The 21,821-nt window shown below is 36.2% G+C and overlaps 1 protein-coding gene across 1 annotated transcript in view; it reads right to left on the reverse strand.

The window, feature by feature from the left end:
- The window catches only part of MALRD1 (MAM and LDL receptor class A domain containing 1), a gene marked incomplete at its 3' end in the record, with an annotated part of 364,653 nt that overhangs the window by 166,840 nt on the left and 175,992 nt on the right, over window positions 1-21,821 (reverse strand). Inside the window, exons 27-28 of the mRNA XM_084254012.1 lie at window positions 5,918-6,163; window positions 4,144-4,301 (exon numbers count right to left, since the gene is read on the reverse strand). Coding sequence (XP_084110138.1) covers window positions 4,144-4,301; window positions 5,918-6,163 — 404 coding nt within the window. The remainder of the gene's footprint in view (window positions 1-4,143; window positions 4,302-5,917; window positions 6,164-21,821) is intronic.

Here is a 21,821-nt window from a genome sequence, read left to right on the forward strand (position 1 = left end):
GTAGGTAAAATTACAAAATGTTACCAAGGAAAGGTATACTATTTTAAAAGTGCATTATTAATAAATTCAGAAAAAGACATGATCCATATATCTTAATTCAGATTATCAACATCCAATACTACTCCAGAGAAAGATAGAAACAAAACAGATTGTGTAGTGCTCTAACTTTGGATTTTATAATACTTGATTTCAAGTTGTAGCTCATCTACTTACTTATAATCTTGGACTTATTAGCCCATCTGAACTTGGAGTCACCCATAAAATGAACTAGAGATCACAACTGTTTCCTGGAGTGAATCCCATTGTAGAGGGCAGGAATGACACTGAGCAGATTTTCTATGATCCCATGTATACCGGGGGTAAAGGAGGAAAGAGTCCTGGAGCCCTCGGTGGGTTTTGCAGGCTTTTATTAGGATTACCAGGTACACAGCAGGCAGGAGTGCTGGGGGGCCAGGATGCTGGCAGGCCTCCCAGCCCCCAGCAAGTCTTCACTCTGGGCTATCGGTCTTCCCTCACGTTCTCTCTGCTCTTCTCATGGCTCTGTTTCTCTCTCGGCTTCTCTGCTCCTTTCTCTGACTTCTTCTCTCAGCTTCTGCTGGCGGCCTCGTGAGGCTGCCCTTAAAAGCCCAATCTTAGCCCAGGTGAATCCCATCTACCTATGCCCACACCCTACTCCAGGTGCCCGCCATCAGGCATGCATTCGGGACCACAGGGTTCCATCATCCATCCTAATGGTGGAGGGCAGAAAAGCTGATACTTTTTTCCTTACCCTACACCCATTTACACAGCAGTGAGTGATTAATAACCCTTCTACATAGTAAAACTCATTGGTATCAAAAATATAAATAAAATAAAAACTAGCTGTATTATAAAAATTTCTCTTGAAAAAGTTGAGCAACATCATTACATTTTTTTCATTATAAGCAAGACAATCTTCAAAGGAAAGAAAAAATCTTACCATTAATTTATCAATAAAATATTTTTCCAACTCATAATTCACCTATTACTTTAATTTAAGATATAAAGATTACCTTTGTTTCAATTATATTCCTTTAGTGAGAAGTAGCTGTCATGTGACTGAAAGCAAGTCATAAAGAGGAAAAGTATAATATATACAATATGTAAAATGGTACTGCTCTTAACCTAAACCTTTGCTTCATTGGGGTTTTCCTGAATTCATTCTTTTATTATAGGAGCAGTTTAAGAAACATACATGCCCAAATAACTATTGTTCATTTTGTTTTCATAAAAAAGAAAATTCCATGTAATGAATATTAATCTCAGTAAAACAATCTTAGAATCCCATTCTACCATTAGAGTGGAACACTCATTTTTACTGAGGAGTGCTTGGATGTGGCATGAACATGAGGTTTTCTTTTCTTTTATTGAGATAACATTAGCTTACAACACTGTATGATTTCGAGATATGGGATCACACCTCTTCCCTGAACTCAGAACACATGAATTTTGAATATAAACATACAAATTCCCATTCTGTCATTTATGAGAATGTGGCCATTGGTTATATCACCATAAGATGAGGAGATTGTATCTATGAGCTTCCTTTACCCCTCCCTTTTAAAAAATGGACCTTACAATATTTATTTCAGAGCATTGTGTTAAGCATTATGTAAAATAGTCTACATGTTAATGTTCAATAAATAATAGATAGTTGGTGTTCAATAAACAATAAGTCAATATATACTACTGTGGTCGTGATCTATAATTCATACTACTTTTTAGGTTTATATTGTCATTATTGTTCTTTGGTGTCATGCCTTTTACATCTGATTGCATATATATATTTCAGATTTAGATTACAAATTCTCCATAATGTTGTGTGTGTAATGCACAATAGCCATTCCTTCAGAACAACCATTTCAAACAAGGGCAGTCCTGAGCCCAGCAGCAGGCTCAGGAAGGACACCCTCCTCTTCCACAGTCCTTTCATCCTACAGTCCCTTCTCTGAAGAGCTGAGAGGGAGAAGTAAAGACTAAAACCTCAACACAGGTAGCAAGCAGGAAGAATATCTGGAGCTTGAGGTACCTAAAGAAGGACTAATCATGGCCAAAGTGGTCAAGGAAAGTTTTAAGAAAAAAGTGAATCTATCAGACTGTGTTGCATGTGGTATGATGAGAACGCAAACAAGCAGGCATCCTGACAACAGGCAGGGAGACATATCCAGGGGCAATAGATGCATAAATGGGACAACTTTAAAGACAAGAAGAAAAGAAATAATAAAAGGCAGAATCCTTGCTCCTATTGGGTTTGCCATCTGGCTCAGATACTTTGAAACTTATGAGTATGCTAAAATCCAGCATGGTTCCACACATAAGACACCTAGGCAGTACTTTGTTTTGACGATCAAAACTACATAAAACATTAATGACCAAAACAAAATGATTGTCCTAAGATTCATGAATATATAATCAATGTGCTATGAAGCATTTGTTTTCACAGCAAATATCACTAAATAAAAATGGGAATATGCTTTAAAAATAAGTGGGCTTTATTTTTCAATATGGTAGGAAGACAGGTCTTTAAAGGTGCTGTTAAATTTCCCTAGGAATCCAAAGGAGGAACCATAAGAGTTCAACATTAGATCTCAAAATAAGTTAATTTTATGTTTTATAATAATAAAGTTTGTTACTATAAGAGAAGGAAATTCAGACATGAGTGAAGCAAATAATAAAAGCAAAACCCACAGAGCAGTATTAGATTCCTCACACAATACACATCATGTAATTAAATATCACATTCAATAGCATATTAGCATGCCACTCCTGCAAGGACTTCCAGCATTCCATTTCAGTAAGTTTCCATATCTAATTATAAGAAGAAATCACTGCAGTATTTGCTGCATGTAATATACTAGGCAGGCTTTCCCGCATTATTCTAGAAGAGTCTCAAATTATAAAGTTAACCCAGGTTTCAGATAAAACATAAAGTATACAGCTATTAGCAATTCAGACATATGAGCCCTTTGGTATTCTGGTCAGGCATTTCTCATCAGCGCGAGGGTACTTCACCAAAGCTCATGTGTGATAAAACAGCAACTGCCTCCAGAGCATGATTTTAAAGTAAGTTTTCTGGGAATTCTAAATAGATTCCTGAAATGAACACAAACACACACACACACACACACACACAGGGAGATTTTTGGCTACTGTTTAAACTTGCCAAAGAGTAAAGGTGTATGTACCAAGTCTCATTAATATTAATATATACTTGGTTATTTTGTTCCCCAAACACTGTCACTTTGTTATACTAAATTAAAGCCCTGACAGAAACATCCAATTAATCCTCAGTAAGAAAATGCATTACTGTGTCACAGTTAATAAGTGGTTCAATGTAATCATACCTTGATCATTTTCCTGAGCAGTTTGGTCCTCTGCATGCTGTGTTTAGAACTAGGATGTCTAATATTAGTTCCCTTAATGATTGCTTATAGGTGAGTTAAAATTGACAGTCATTCTTTTTCAGATGTTCAAGTAATCTATTTTCTTTTACTGGGGATGACAGGGAAGGAAAGAGATAAATAGAAAGAGGAAACAGAAGAGCCTCCCTAGTGGTTCAAGAGGTTAAGTCTCAGCACTATGTAGCTATCACCATCCACTACAGCACGAGTTCCATTCCCAGCCAGGGAGATAACCCACATAGTGCAGTAGACCTCTCCTGACTCAACTGCTGCTCCCCTCAGCAGTGTATTTCAGTCAATCCACCTGTTCTGTTCCGCAGTCTGTCTCTGGTGAATCCTCTCACCCTCCAGATGTCTTACCTGTACCCCAGTTCTTGTGTGCATAATAAGTAAATCTTAAAAAAAAAGGAAACCTATGTGTCTTAAATTGCTATCATAAAAAGAGATTCTGGGACTTAGTCACAGTCATAGAGTATGGTCTTGAGCACACTTTACCCAACCCCATAAAGCATTCAAACCACAAGACACAGCTACCTGGATGAAAGAACACTTCTTCCGGATAAGTTAGTATAAGATGTGGATACTTAGGCTTAATTGTCCTATTCTCTAGTATCCAGGAATTCAAGGTCCCTTCTTTGCTCTGCTAATATCCTATGTCCCTTGAACATACACTGCCTGTAGGAAACTTCACTAAGCGCAGAGTCATCACGGGTGACGTTCCTACCTTAATGAGCACCTGAATGGACCCAGTGGCTTTTGCAGATATGAAATACCAGAAGCTCATGGTGCAGGCAGTGCTGGATTCTTGCCACATAGCACTCTTGAGGTGTGCTTCTTCACCCCGAAGTCCCACCGGAGTAGCCTCCAGATACAAGAAGTGTCCTGGGAACATGGACAGGATTCAAATAGAATAGAACAAGGACAGGAGTCAAACAGAAATAACAGTGAGGGAATTATTTTAGCTTTTCCATCTTAAGAGTTTTTAATTACATTTCATATGATCTGAGCTGCCAAAGGCATTTCCATTTGAAACAGAAAGGAAATCTAATAGCCTTGCCTCTAGCTCACTGACAGAACTATTTCCAACTGTGTGCTTTTAGCAAAGTACTTCACAGTATGCAAATTAACTGATCTGATGGGATATTTATGCCACTGAATCAACAATATAGTTACAGAAATCATTTAATGGACCCTTCAAAGCACCCAGTTGTCGTAAAACAATGCAAAGATTACCTATGCAATCTAGACCAAGAAATATGGACCTTCAAAAATGCAGTCATATATTGGGTGCATAGATAAAATACTGAACATTTTAATAAGCAACATGAGAAGACAATGAATTTTATAGCATGGATCCAGATATCCTAAACATTTTATGTAGGTAGAGCCGAGTGAGTGTTTAGAAGGCATACATCTTCCTTTTTTTGGTCAGTGTGACTTGGAGAGCTTTGGGGGTTGTTTGTTTTTTTTTTTTTAACAGCCTTGCGGGATTTCAGTATTGAGACATCTTTATCCTATTCTATAGCATTCAAGAATTCTTTATTCTACTGTCCCTTTTCTGTAGACCAGTGAGGATGAGGCTTCACTCCATCTTCTTAATGCCATGCCCATCACCTTTCACATCCGTGATCTACAGGTAGGTATGCAAGGCACCTCTCCAGGCTTCAACTGCTTTCCCTTCATATACACTATCTCATTTGATTTATACAATACCTGTTTGGTATACAGGGCAAATGTTATCATCCTCATTTTACAAATGATACATTTGAGATTCTAAAAAGTTAAGTGACTTGCTAATGATCAAATGAATAACATTATTCAGGTATCATTTGTATGAGTACACATTTCTGTCACTTAAGAATGTTACCTGATGGAAGTACACATTACCATTTGTCTATAATTATTGAAATATTAGATTTTCATTACTCAATGTTATAGGTTGAATTTGGGGGGTGCACCCCCAAAAGATATTGAAATCCTAATCCTCAGTTCCTGTAAATGTGGCCTTATTTGAAAATAGGATCTTGTCAGTGACCACATTAAGATGTAATCATTAGGGTGGACCCTGAACCAATAAAACTCCATCCTAGCAAGAAGGGGAAATTTGGACAGAGATATAGACATGTCTCCCAATGTAAAGACATGGGGAGAACACCACCTACAAACCAAGGAAAGCCAAGGCTGGCAGAAGGTAGGAAAGATGCTTGGAATAGGTAATGCTCCCTCATAGCCCTCAGAAGGAATCAGCCCTGCCAACACCCTGATTTCAGAGTTCCAGGCTCCAAAACTGCAAGACCATAAATGCCTGTTGGTTAAGTCACTCAATCTGCAGTGCTTTGTTATGGCAGTTCTAGGACAGAGATCTACTCATTAAATAATTGATTTACTTGAGGAGGCCCCACGATGGTCTTGCCATAGTTCTTGGACGGGTGTGGGGAAGACAATGTGATGCCCATTGTGGATATGATTAGAGCGACAGTAACAATCTAGTAACCTACCATTTGCATTTCCAAGTGTGTGGTCTTTGGGAGGTCTTAGGCTTTGATGAGAGCCAACCCCCAAAGCCCAATCAAAGTTTTCAGCCAGGGAGTTTTGCCAGCCACACCATCCTTTTTCAAAAGTGCAGGAGCTGCCACATTCATTTTCATCAGTATAATCTCCACAGTCATCTATAAAGTTACAGCTTTGCTCTGGTCTGTAACATTTGCCATTCTTGCATTCCTGATAGCCATCTGGGCAGTAGCCTAAAAAAACAGAGACGAAAGAAAGGATGAGGAGACAATACTAACACTTCCAATAAGAGCAAATTCACTTCAACATAAATATAAATATAAATAAAAGGTAACTTAGGTATTCAGAGATGTTTGAGGGATCTGATGCTTACCTCACTACCCTAATTTCCTTCAGAGTTCTGACCCATAGATCACTAACAAGAATAATTCACAAATGAAAAAAAAAAATGAAGCATTATTTTTGATTTAGTAAAGTATCCCAAGTCTCCTCAACTCCATTATTTCTTGCTAGGTATGCTCAAGGATATAAATTAGATCTGAAAGTCAAAGTGGGGCTTTCCATTTTTTATCCTAAAATAAAATCTTCCAGGTACTAAGGGCTTATAAATGGGACATTTGGAAGTATATTCCATTAGCATCCCTGCACTCCAAAATTTGTCAGAAGTATACATAAGACACTTCCATAGAAATTAGGCATATATAAATGATAAATAACTTTCCAACAAATTTTTTTCAGAATGCATATTTATTTGTGAGTTGTTTGGAATTTTAGAAGCAATTTCTCTACAAAGCAAAGTCAACCTTGAAGACTTTTTCACAAAGAACTTATGACAAAGAACAATGCTTTTGAAAACCCAAGTTGAACTCATAGTGAGACTTATCACTTAAATGACTTGGATCAGACCTACACTTGATGACCTTTAACTTTCCAAATTAAAAAGGGAAAGGTAGTAGCAAAACTTGGAGAACTTGAGCTAATTAAAGCACTATTACTTACATTACCAGTGTCATAGCAGTGCCTGTCCCCAGGAGGTGATCAGTAAATTTTAGTCAAAGAAATAAAGGAGTAAAAGAAACTGCTTTGGAAATGATAAGCCAGTTCAATATGCACATGCAAGGCATTATTATCCTGATCAATATTCAGATAGAACAAAACCACCTTGTTGTAACTATATTACATTAGGAAAAGTTATTCAGAGATTCAACTTGGAATATCGATTTTATATTTGTTCTCTGACACAAAAGTATCAGAAATTTTCTTCCGTCCTCAATTTTCCCGTCTACCAGGTAGAAGAGGTGATAGTACCAGGCCCTTCTTCACTTCTAGATGGTGGCTTCCACAGTCTGAAGCAAGTTATTTGGTGATTGAGGGTTGGTGTGAATTAAAGGTAGAAAGTGATGTTTCAGAGATTTATTGGAAGGTGTTCTGGGAATTGGGAATGCTTACTGATAAGATCTCAAATAGAAGCTTTAAGTCTGGGATCAGTATCACATTGTAGATAATAGGTGGCTGGGAAGGGAGAAATGGATAGAGATAAATGGAAGGCCCCTCCTCATTTTTGTGCTGAGCTATTCCTGGACAGCTTGTTCAAGATGGCGTAATTAAATGGCCTTTCCACTTGCAAAATCTTTGAATAAGTTTTAACCATGTATTCTGCCTCTAACAAAACATTCTTGTCTAGATTAATTGCTAACATTTTCTTTTCTTTCAGTGTGGGATTAAGCTATTTTTATTTAGGTGGCCTGTATAGTTTTAGTAGATTGGGGGTAAGACAAAAGACCACTAATGTTTCAATTACAGAGTTTGACTTAGAATCACATTAAAGCATTTTTCAGTTACACTGAAAAGGAGATCACTTTCATTAACCCTCTCATTTATAGATGAGAATACTGAAGATTATAGATGTTAAATGTCTTGCTATGTTTTCAAAAACTGAGGTGCAATTTGGACCCACAACCAATTAAAAGTAAAATTAAACTGACTTGAAAAGAAAAGCAATGATATCAGCATCCAGCATATCCAACTATTATAATACATAAAACCACTGAAGAACAAACGGTATTTTGACTACCAGATGTGTTTTTCTCATAGGTCTTTTGAGAATCAAAGAAATTACTAGATCATTTAATTTTATTCAGGTTGGCATTTGTATTGATTCTGTCAATTCCAATTTGGGAACCAAAAATAAAACTGGTGTTCAAAATGCTTTTTCCAAAGAAACTGAATCAAGCTAAAATCTAATTCTTTTACAACAAGCAAGAAAATAATTTGGACATGTTTCTAAATAAAAACATCTATAGACCCCAATATATTGCATGACCAATATATGTAACATTTTAGAATAACTATGATTAAGTTTTATATTTAAAAAAAGAGCTCCATAATTAGATATATTAATCAAATGTTCAACAATATTATTTTTTGAACAGAAAGCAGTAATAAAGTAAATCTCACTGCCAAATGCATTATACTCATAAAATAACATACAGCAATGACATATTTTTGATAATTCAAGGGAAATTTTCAACCAATATTATCTATTTCCAAATTATTTTTCATGCCTGTTGTTTTCTCCAAGGAAACTAGTTCTCTAAATAGATTTTTCCAAAGAAGTCATACAGATGGATAACAAGCACGTGGAAAAAATGTTCAAGATCAATTATCTGGATGGAAATGCAAATCAAAACCACAATGAGATACTATCTCACTCCCATGGAATAATGAACCATAGCAAAAACAAAACAAAACAAAAACAAACCATAAACAATAAATGTTGGCAAGGATGTGGAGAAAAAGGAACCTTTATACACAACTGAAAACCACAAAAATTGTTAGAAAAAAGACTCTAAATAGAGATATATAACAAGTTTATGCTTAATTCTCCCTAAATTTATTTATAATTTCAACATAATTCCAATCAAAATGTCAAAAGGATTTTGTAGAAATTAACAAAATGATTCTAAAAGATATTATGGACACACGGATTACTTAAAGATGATATGTAGTTCAGAAATGTACTCACAGGCATATGGTCACCTAATTTTCTAAAATGTGACAAATTAGTATGTAGTATTTTCAACAAAAATGCATAAGCTAAATCAAATTATGAAGAGAAATAAACAACTGGAAAAATAATTTATAAAGGAAAAGGCCTATTCTTTTCAAAGATGACAATGTCAAAAAAGATAAAGAAAGGCTAAAAGTAGAGAAAACTAGAAAAAAAAAACATAAAAACTAAATGCAGTGCATGATTGTGGACTGGATCCAAACCATGTAAAAAGCAAAACATAAAGTATATTGGGGAAGGGGACACAAATTGAATAAACTGGAATGATTTCTTATAGAAATAGAGACTAAGCATCAAGGGGATCCCCAGGGCAGTTCAATAAGATGGCAGTAGACATGATTTATTGTAGGATTAGAGCTCTGATTAGGATCTTTTGGGAAGGGTTCAAGGAAGTTGCTTTTTTCTCAGATGGGGTACAATCAGCATACAAATTAGGTAATGATATTATATCAAGGTTAAATTTCCTGATTTGATAACTATATATTCTGCCTTAGAAGACAGACTATTAATTATTTAGAGGTAAAAGGATTTGATGTCTGCAACTTACACTAACATGCTTCAGAAAAAGTAAGATTTTATATAAAACAAATGGGCAAACTGATAATCTGAGAATCTCTATGCCTAAATTCCTTGCATAGTTCTTGCAATATTTCTATGAACAGGAAAATATTTAATTTTTTTTAAATTGAAAAGTCTAATCTTTTAAAAGTTAAAAATTTCCTCCACTGGCATCTCATCACACTTGGAGCAAAAGCCAAAATTTTTCAAGTGTCCCCACAGATACTCTACAATCTTTCCCCTATTTTCTTTCTCTTATCATTGCCTTCTCATCAAAGACACGTCTAAAGTTAAAAAATTGGGATGATTACTTGTAGAACTAGAAAATAAACAAGGGAAACCCCAGGCATTGAGTAAGATAGCATTATAAATGACTTATTATAGGATTAGAGCTTTGGGTAGGCTATTTTGGGCAAAGTCCAAGAAAGATGTATTTTTCTCAGGAAAACTATCAGGAATCAGAGATAAATCTAATCTATAATTGGGTATCTAACAAATGGAAGATTAGAGTAGGCTAATATTATAACTGGCTAGAAACAGTTTTGGGTTATGAGTCATAACAGTTGGCTCATTCATTTGGGACAATGTGTCTTGTCTGTGTTTAAGCTGCTCAATTACAAACTGATCTTGTTTTTGCCTTGCGCCATCATGGTTCCAGAATGGCTTTGTCTGATGTGGATAGCATGAATTTGTTGTTGTTCAACAGGAGAACTATCAGCTCCTAGCCTCGACAAGACCTAGATGATAGCACCATGTCAGGTTCTGATGTCAGGAGCTGCTTCTCATTTTTCACTTTGAATTCTATTTCTATAGCAGGACAGTTCAGTGGGGCAGGTGATACAAGGTTAGAAAATAAAGCCCTTCTTGTTGTTTTCTTTGCAGAAGATAAAAATTGGCAGATGAACTGCTTTGGGATATACTGGAAGACATCTGAAAGACCTTCGTGTATATAAACATGAATTTATTAATCCTCTTCATATTGTTCCTTGTTAATTTGAAGTAAAATCTTGAAAACATGAATGTACTGTGGGATCTACTTCAATGCTTGCATAGAGGTGTGGCAAGAAATTCCATAAAATAGATGACAGGTATCTTAAGAATATGGCAAAAAAAAAAAAAAAAAAAGCTAGAGGAACTATGCTTTACAACAAGGAAAACATGGAAGAAAGCCTAGTCAGAAAAGAAAGCTCCAGGCTTTACAAAGAATGGCCTAATGTGGTTCCCTACTGGCTTGAGTTTACAATATGGCTGAAGCTGTAATTCAGGAAACAGCAGGTTTCTGAGGAGGCAATGTTTCCTGGTCAAAGCCTATTAGCCTGAGGCTTAGGCTTAGCCTTCAACTGGGAACAAATTGCAAACTGGTCCAAATACTTTCCTACAGCCTCCATCTTCTTCAATCCAAACAGTTTCAGCACAAATACACAAAGAGCATACTCCACAGCCCTGACACTAACAAAGTTATCAGATTTGTTCCAGATGGATAATTTAGACTGCAATTGTTTAATTACTCATTTTTAATGAGTGTGTATATTATGCTAACATTATAAAGCTAACATAGAACTAAGGTTAAATCTATATTGGAATAGCACTCAGAGAACTAAAAGGTACCTATAAAAATGAATATTCCTTAAATTATTCTCACTTTGAAAGAAACTTCTGATTTTTTTGTGAAACAATCACAACTTGAGTTTCTAATTTATTATGTTGAGAAAGGTAAGATAATGAGGTGAAGCATTAAAAATCATGATTTTCTGAACTTTTAAATTCAACTATAAGGAATAGCATAAATATAACCCAGTTAGAGATTGGGCATTTAAGGAGAACATGTTTTAGCTGAGACTGTATGAAGATCCAGAACTGAAGCTCCAAGTAAGATCTAGGAATAAATCTCAAGATCAAAATCACTTTAGAAAAAAATATATTTTGTACTTTTATGCAGTCAGATTTGTCAACCCTTCCTTTTATGGTTTTTAACAATTCCATTTTAAATAAAACTTCCCTATTTTTTCTAATAAGATATGATTTCACTTTTTTCTTTTTTAAAGATTGCATACTTTTGATTTATCTAAAATTTTCTTTGACATATAGACTGAACAGTAAGCACTGAAGAGGAATACATATGCACAACGACTCTCATCTATTTACTGAGTACCTCTGGAAGGACACAAAAAATTAAAGATTTCCTTGGAAATAGGAACATAAATACAGAAAACAAAGGACATGATTTGTAACCTATGCCTTTTTTTGGTAGTACTATATGTGTATATTTAAATATTTGCTTTATTTAAAATGTAATAATATCAGGCTTGAACAAAAGCCTGCACATGCCAGGAGCTTGTCTGAAGACAAAGAAAAGCATTGAAGTCATCAAGTTTCAGTGGGAAATCCAGCAGAGATACTATGATGCTCAGGAAGAGGAAGACCGAACACTGCACTCCAGATGTCTGTGGAGGAAATATGCAGTCAAGGAACAACCAAATTTCAGTTTAGAAAAGAAGACATAAGGAATGAAATGCTGTATGAAAACATCTAAGATCTCTATGCTAAATTTATAGCACAGGACATGTTACAAAAGGTAAAGGAACAAGGGAAGGTGAGTATGTGATGAAAAGAATTCAGGAGAAACCCAGTAATCATCCTGGATCCTTTCCCCCATTCACTTCCCACATTCAATCAATCACTAACACTTTCTGGTTTCACTTTTTTCCTATCTCTTAACCCATCCACTTTTCTCTAGGCACACTCTCCTTACTAATTGGTTATTCTGCATCCACTCTGTCACCCCTGCAATTCATATCCCACACTGTAAGTCAAAATGGAAATTGGATCACTACCCTGCTTGAGTGTCTTTAATGTACCCTCTCATAGTTAAAGACCAAATTGGTTAACTTGCCCATAAATCAAATCAAATAAAGATGAAATTTGTTAACTTAACCTAAAATCCAGTAAAAAAATCCAGTCTTTTCACTTTCACCTTTCTAAACTCATCCTCTAATACACACCTCTCAACTCCCTGCCACAGACTGATTGGTTTTCCTGCAGTCCTTTTAATCACAGATATTTTACTTTATGTGGTAGATGATACACCTCCAGCATTCCTTTTTAAAATCTTGTAGATTTCAGCTCATTCTCCACTTCCTCCAAGAATCCTTGATTGGTTAAATGCCTCTATTATAGTCTCTTGTGTCATTCTTCTTTATAGGACTTTAATAGTAGTATTGCACATGTCTACAGGATTATTGGCATAATGATTCTTGCCACCACTTTCTGTGGGGCCCCTAATGCACACACATTGGTATGCACTTAGAAAGTGCTCACTATGCATTTTCTGGATAAGCCAAGCACTAAATGAAGCAAGGAGGTTGACAGAAAGAAGAGTTGGCATTTGGTTGTTGGATAAGAGAGACAGGGATAGGGCCATTTTGAGATTGAGGGATTCTGCCATATCAAACTGAGGGTATTAGAGAAAGAGACTCAATCACATATGACCTATAACTGTGGAGCAAATGACAAACTTTTTCCAATTTTCACTCTTCTGTTTTGGTTAGTAATAGCAGTTATTCAGTCTGTTCAAAACACACATTTCAAATATTTAAGCAAAGATTTCCCTATTATGTCTATAGAAAGAATACAAAAGTCACAATCCCAATTTAATGCTACCTTTATATAATTTAATCCTCTAACAAGGCAATTTCCCTGTAAACCTTGCTGACCTGGTAAAAACAAATTGCATGTAATAAAACTGACACAATCATTTAATTCAAAGAGGAAAATAAAACTGATGGTCTAAGCTAAATTCTATTAATAAAAGTAAAACAAAGCCACAATATTTGTATTCATAAACACCACTCCCATTAGTGCAGCATATTATGTTTAAAATTAACTGGGATAAACTATGTTTGATTTCATCTTAGTTCATTTATTTGTGACATTGTATATGTCATTCATAATATGTATTGCGCAAAATTGTTTTAAAACAGGATTAGAAAATGGGTTCCCTTTCTTTAAAAAATGTATTACCTACCCAAAGTAAATTATTTTTTCAATATCCATGCGTATGACACTGTGTGTTCATATGAATATTTGGGTAATGTATAATTCAAAACATTATGCACTTATGTATATATTTCATGTATGAATATGACAAAGCAGCATATGAATTTACATATGTATAAAGATAGTTAAAATGGATTATGACTTTAAAGTGAATAGCAAATTTAGTCATAATGGTAACTACTATTTATGAATCATCTTGTTTATGTTTTATGCTAGCTATTTCATTCATAAATTTCTAGTCCTGCAAACAACATCATAAGAAATGTTATCCCCATTTTCAAATGTGGAAATTAAGGATAAGGAAACTTACGTGCAATTTTTAAGGTTATAACATCTAGTGTGTATCTGACTTCAATTCCTAATTTTTAAAAATTTACCAAACATGTACAAAACAAAATAATAAGATATTAATAATAGCTTATAGTGAAATTATTGAATGTTTAATTCTGTCAAGTGCTGTGGGATGTGATTGCTGTGCATATATTATCTAATCATCAAAATCACTCTGTGATGCAGACACACTGGCACACTGAACATCTATTACGTCATTGTTCTTGAACTGAACAATTTACGTATTATTAAATACTTAATCTCATTAAACTCCTCTAATTCAATATGCTAGAAGGAAAGAATAAAAGTCCTAATCTCATGTCTATTTGAGCAGCAGAATTCATACACTATCTCTCTTTTGTTTTCATTGTTGTGCTCACCAGACTCAGGATAATAATGGATAGATCATGTGGAGGAAAAGTCCCCCCTTTAAAAATATCATCTTATTATTATTCCTTTTTATTGTAGTAACATTGGTTTACAATGTTGCTTTTGCTTTAGACCACTAGGATCTCCTCTTCCACTGTGGTTACTATACCACACCTACTCCTAACCCTGAATATGTAGCAACAATCAGGAATATAGGAAATCTGGGTTGCTATGTCCAGATCTGTTGGAGAATCTTCCACTAAACTGTGAGAATAAACACAACAAGGAGTCACCATGATTAGAATCACCAAATATTTCATCTAGTCAATTCCAGTCTCTTATATGGAGGGCAAGTCATTCTGCCACCCAGTTAGATGGTCCTGTCTCAACTATAGTCACCACCACCACCTAGTTGAAAGTAGAGAGAGCTGATATACATGTCAACAAATGGATAAATTAGATTTCAGAAACACTGGCATAGGTATAGTTTATTAATATTTTTACTTTTTATTTCCTAACAGTAAGAATTGAAGTGGCCAAGTTGGTGAATTGATTGTACCAATCAATAACAGGGGAGTACTAAAATGAAACTAGATACAAAGTTTGAACAAAAAAAAGGAACCGGCAGAATAATAATAATTGGGCCACAAAGTCACTTTGAAAGTTTTACAAAAGGGAGGTAGACTGAATTACACAAATCAGTGTCTTGAATATATCCTAGATATATTCACATTATGTGCCTAGGAAAACCACAGCACCACTGAGTCCTACATTATAAATAAATTTATCCCATGGTTGTAAAGCACATATAAAACAAATGAAGGAAGAAATATGGCAAGATATTGGCCAAGTAAATATGCTGGACTCCCCTCCTCCAGAAATTCACAACCAAATTATAACTAAACTAAGTCAATGATGCCTGAATGATAAACAGACAACTACTGCATACATCTGGAGCAATGGCATGGTAGAAAAGGGGTAGGTAAAACTGTAATTGAATTGTAGCTACAGGGATACCTTGGCAGTGCAATCCATGAGAGGCAGGAGTGGCTGCTAGGTAGGGGCACCCTTAACTCAGGAGTACCCATCCACATCAGAGATGACGGAGACCCACCACTGCAGTAGAGAAGGAGGAAGCCCAGAGTTGACAAACATGCGAGTAGAGCTGTGCTTCTGGAAAACTAGAGCAGAGTGGTGATTGCTGGCTTAAGCCTGAGAATCCCAATCTAGAACACTTGGTGTCCAAACCATTAGGGAGAGCCTGTGTCTCCTCATAGAAGAGGCTACAATGTGCAATTGGAGACTCTGATATTTGAAACACTTGTCCAAAACTGAGAAAGTGACTGACTGCTCTCACTAACCAGAGCTTAAGCACCCGAATTTTAATAATAAATGTGAGTACCCAGGGTAAGACTCCATAATCAAAAAGCAAAGAGAACGATTCCTGGGTTGTGGTCCTGTCTCAACTACAGTCAGTACTATCAAGCTATTGCCAGCCACTGCAGCACGAGTTCAATCCCCAGTGGGCTAGGGAGCTACCACATGGTGCAGCAGACCTCTCCTGTCTTGCCCGCTGCTCCTTTCAGCAGTGTATTTCAGTCAGTCTGCCTGCTCTGCTCCCCACTCTGTCTCTGGTGAATCCTCTTATTCCCCACACCTCTGACCTATACCCCAGTTCTTATATGCATAAGTAAATAAATATTTTTTAAAAATCTAACAGACATTAATAAACAAAGTAATTAAGAGGGATGATAAAGGCAGGAAGGGTTAAAGGGATATAAATGATGGTGGTAGGGAAAAATATATTGCTTTTTATACACACAAAGAATAAGATAAAGCTAAAGGAATTAAACTTTATAACAAGATTTAAATAGCATCAATAGTATCAAAGGAGTTTTCATGTCATTGCTTCATGTATTTCTTTACACCATACGGAATCAGCAATCAACTTCTTTGTGCTGGGCACATGCTCTGGTGCAGGGAGAACAAGGTGAACAAGCAAGGTGAACAAGACAGCGTTTGTCCTTAACATTTAATGGAAAGATGGTCAAAGTAAGTTTGGATGCAAGAGGCAGTTGTCCTCTGTAGGGATCTCCAAAAAATAATAATTGAGTGGAGGACTCAAATAAGGGGCAAGTTAAGAAATCTCAAGTTGAAGACCATATAGTGGGAATTTGGAGTTTTGGAGGGTCATTAAGAAGTTCATGTGGTGAGAACCTAAGGAGCAAGATGCTGAGTCCTAGGAGGGGAATTGGGGTGAGGGGAATTGGGGTAAGGGACAGCAGGCAGGCTCTGCAGTTCTTATAGGTTATTGTAAGAACTTTGGCCTTACTCTGAGATGATGAATGGCTGAGTTTTTGCCTACAATCATGGGATATTTGAAACATAAAGAAAAAAGATCTTTGCTGGAACATGGAATGAAGGTGGATTATGCAGAGTAGCAAAGAATATGAAAAAGGAGAAGAATTAGGATTCTACTACAGTATTCCCATTGGACAATGAGATAAATCTAGACTAGCAGTATAAAGAATATTAACAAAGGAGTACTGAGAACATAATGAGTACTCAACAAATGTGAACCATTGGCATTAGAATGTTAGCAGCATTGGTGAAAAGTAGCTAAAATTGGGAAATATTTGAAAGAAAGACCCCATAGAAATGTTTGATAGATTGAAAATGGGTAGATAATCAGAGTGAGAGAGGCCAAAAATAGCTTTTAGGTCTTGACGTGAGAAATTGCATAAATGATATAACCACTTACTAAAATGGGGGATGAGGAAACTTTGAGGCAGTATAAAGTCCAATTTTATTATCATTTACAAAAAAATCAAATAATTTAGTCTCATACGAGAAAACAATACAAGTACCTTATTAATATACTTTATAGAACATTAACATATATTACCTATTATCCTCATCTCAATTTCCAGAAAGATGCAGACCTATATCCAGTAAGACCTATATCCTTTTGTATAGGTGAGAAAACTGAGTTTGAAGGAGGCATAAATGGCTTTGAAGTCTATAAATCAGTCAAGATATATTATCACAGCACATCACGCATTGGCAAATATTGACTATACTGCTGTATTCAACTGTTCTCTCTGGAGAAAGATAATGCTAAATTTTCCTTGAAGTTTACTGATGAGTAACTATATATAGAGAGATGGGGGAATAGCCATCAATTACTTAGAATAGGTTGAGAAATGGATCGAAGCCTGAAGGAATTGAAGCAATGCAGGTAATCTGAAGTAAACAAAAATTGTTTCCTCCTGAAGTTTTTGAAAAACACAAGAAAAAATCATAAGAGACAAATGGAGGGCCTCCCCGGTGGCGCAGCGGTTGAGCGCTGGGTTGCGAAGCTGCCCGCGGCCTCTGGGGCGCCGGTTCGATCCCCGGCTGCTCCCCGGCCACCACAGGAGGGTCCCACATGGCACGCAGACCTCTCCTGCCGCCCGCTGCTCCCCTCAGCAGTGTACTTCGGTCCTTCTGCCTGTTCTGCTCCCCGCTCTGGCTCTGGTGAATTCTCTCACCCTCCCGCGCTTCTGACTGTGCCCAGTGCATGTATAAACAAAACAAACAAACAAATAAAAAAAAAAAAATGCCTCTATTAAAAAAAAAAAAAGAGACAAATGGAGACTCGATATTTAAAAATAGCCTATCTTTTTTTCCAGATTGTCTGCTGTGTAATCAAGAGGACAAATAATTTTGATGAACACATAAAAATGTCAGATAGTCTTAGCTTTTCCAGTAAGAAGCTAATTTCAGTACCATATAGTTATGTCAGCAGATAACCTAAAGTCACCACATTAAAGTCAATTCACGGACTTGGGTGACTCAAGTCTGGCCTTTTAATCTTTCTGAATAAATATAATTTATTTACAATTAATTATATTTATAATGAAATTATAAATAGTTATAATTATTCATTAACAAAGATATAAGCTGGAATCTTCTTACAGAAGGGCAAGAAGCTCATTATCACTAGAACCTAGAACATCATCAAATATATAGTATTCACTCAATACATGAATATGGTGCTGAATCAAAGTGGAATAACCACCTGAGAAATCTGAACCTAATCTTTAAGCATAGGGAAGCTACTTACTAATCCTTAGAGGAGTGATATAATTAAGTATTGTTCCGGAATATTTGTCTTTTTTTCACTGCAAAATGGATTAAAATTGGGAGAAACCTAATAAGCAAGCCTTATTAGGTCTCAACTAGCTTCCTTCATTAATATTTGACATACTGGGAAAATGACCCAGAGAGGTGAAATGACTTACTCAAAGCTATCGTTTTAACTCTCAAAAAATAAGGTCTGAGACTCATTAAAAATTTCAAGGCCAATATTCTTTTCACTGTATAACATGGTGACTTGTTTACAGTCTGTTGGTACATTAATGCAGAACCCAGAAAAGCAATATCACCCTTCAAACTACAAGAGGAAATTAACTAGGAATAACCTCACCTTCCAACTTTATTTCCAAGGAAGCACTGGACATAAAATCATGTGAAGCTGCTCCTGTGAGTCTATGCCTACAGCAGGGTCTAGTTACATCCAAATCTAATAAGATGCAGTAATATTAAGAATCATAAAAATAGGGCCTCCCCAGTAGCGCAGCAGTTGAGCACTGGGTTGCGAAGCTGCCCGCAGATTCTGCAGCGCCGGTTCGATCCCCAGCTGCTCCCTGGCCACTGGAGGAGGGTCCCACATGGCGCGCAGACCTCTCCTGCCGCCCGCTGCTCCCCTCAGCAGTGTACTTCGGTCCTTCTGCCTGCTCTGCTCCCCGCTCTGGCTCTGGTGTATTCTCTCACCCTCCCGCGCTTCTGACTGTACCCAGTGCTTGTATAAATAAATTAAATAAATTTAAAAAAATCTTAAAAAAAAAGAATCATAAAAATAAATAAAGCCTAAGAGTCATTACTAGAGATGATAGTTGTAAATAGAGATCATTCACTCAAATGGGATTCTTTGAATTAAGACACACTTCTTAGGAGCAAACACTGGGTCTACTCGCTCAGTGAATCTGCTTGGGATCAAAAGACCATATTCTGCTCTGGATCACAGTAAGAATTCACCACACTTAACTATACACAAACCTTAACTCACCTTACTATTCTAATTGCAATTAGGTGAACCATCATGTGTTGCATTGTTTTTAGAATAACCAAACCAGAATAACCAAGAATAACCAAACCTTTGCATTGTTTTTAGAATAACCAAACCAGAACAGAAACTAGATTATAAGTTTCACATGCATTGAAGCAGGAAACAGTAAAAGTGCCATTTAAAAAATTCAATATTCAATTAGTCCAACTATAATATAAATAAGGTATTCTTTAAAAATAGATATTTTGAACTGGGGGACGAGTCTTGTAGGGCCTAGCGTAAACATGTGGAATGTGAAACCTGATCCCTGCTTTCTATGAGCTTACAATTTTCCTAATAAAATAAAACACTCATACAGGAAACAGAAAAAGAAACAACAAAGACCATGACTGGCTGACTACTAGTTCGAGAAAGAGTAATAGTGTCTTAGAGCAGTTACTGGGGCTGGAGGATGCTGCCACCCAGTGGACACCATCTACTTTTAGTATGGCCAAGTGTTCATAAACCAAGTCAAAGCACCCTCCAGAATTGCTTGGAAGAGGGTTCTCAAGTTAGTCAAAGGCTTCTTCTCTTAGACTCAGGACACTCTACATATTTGTCTTTTATATAAAATACAACTGTAGAAGCTGATTGGCTTCTCTCTTGCTTGTACCATCTCTATTTCATGAGGCTGTTAAGCATTTCCAACTCTTTTATTAGTATTTGAATGATCTCAGGTCAAGTATGGCTATAAGATGTCAATGACTGGTGAAAGATTTTTGGTTTCCAAAAGCTTCTAACAGCAGGCTAGTATTTTTTTTCTCAAAATGACTATATTGGGTAGACCTTCCAAGTGGTCCTTGAAACCAGCACTCAGTGTCATTATTATTAATAAAAACCTGTCTTTCAGAAGGGACCATGGGGAATTCATGTCCAAGAGGAATACCACTGCAATAGCCTGTTGTACTGCCTCTAGAACTGAGCTCAAGATGACAGCTGAATTTGAAATGTTTTCTGGTCAACTTGACCAAAAATCCCTAGATGAAGAAAATATTGTCTCTAATATCCAAAACATCTGATAAGGTTCTGGACTTCATTGCTGGTAGCTGGGGCCAGCTTTCCCATCTCAGGGATCAGATCCTTTCCCATCTCAGGGATCAGTCTTTGTGCCTCAGCCTATATTGCACCTCAGAATCTGACTTGGGTTTCAAGAACTGTAAAGGACTTGAGATTTTACCCTAATACAATCTACTAAGGTAGCCCATCATTATTTTAGGGGTGCTAGAACAAACACAAGATTTCTGGGTTAGAGATGGTGGACAGTTTATTCTTCACAGTTATAGAAATAACCAGAGTGTCATCATTTCATGTGTCCATTCCTTGAATCTCAATTTGCACAGGGTGATGTAAAGAAGACTGTATGACACATGGGTAAGTAGTAGGCTGTACTGCAGGAGAGGAACTCTGAGAGAAAGAAACCTGATCTTGATCTGATACCAAATGGAACAAGACAAAGGCATTAACAATGACTAGAGAGGTATACTAGGGGCTATCAATTATGGTTCTGATTCAGTTACAGTCACAATGTCTGAAATAGCTAGTACTATAGGGGGCACACTAAATTCAATTGGTGATAGTCCACATCACATTTTTTTAATTTAATTTTTTTATTTTATATATTTTTACATTATTTTTCATTTTTGCACAATGTATGCATTTTCATCTTAAAAGCATGCCCATTAAGATCTGGAACAAGACAAGGATGTCCACTCTCACCACTGCTTTTCAATATAATACTGGAAGTCCTAGTCAGAGCAATAAAACAAAAGAAAGACATACAAGGAATCCAAATAGGGAAGGAAGAAGACAAACTATCACTATTCGCAGATGATATGATAATATACATAGAGAACCCCAAAAACTCCACAGAAAAACTAATTAAACTAATCAATCAGTTTAGTAAAGTATCAGGATACAAAATCAACACAGAAAAATCAGTAACCTTTCTATACACAATAAATCTAAAGAAGAAGAAATAAGAAAACCATCCCTTTTATTACTGAAACAAAAAAAATCAAACACTTGGGAATAAACCTAACAAAAGAGGTAAAGGACCTATACAAAGAAAACTATAAAACACAGCACTTTTTTAAGTTGCCACACAGTGTTGGTTATATGGAGAAAATGCATCTTCCAACAAAATAGCTCTGCTGTCTAGAAGTCATTAATAAAAGCTATTTTCCTCCTGGAAAGATATATTGGCTTTTATATAACAAGGGAAGCTTATTTGGTTATCTGTCAGGCATTAGTCCCACTACTGCCTCCCCACAAGTACTATTTGCAATCAGGAAAGTCCCATCTAAGCCTGATGGGCATTCAGAGGACAAGCAGGTAAACCTTCAATACCAATTATATATTC

Source organism: Talpa europaea, assembly GCF_964194135.1.
Source record: "Talpa europaea genome assembly, chromosome: 14".
NCBI lineage: Eukaryota > Metazoa > Chordata > Mammalia > Eulipotyphla > Talpidae > Talpa > Talpa europaea.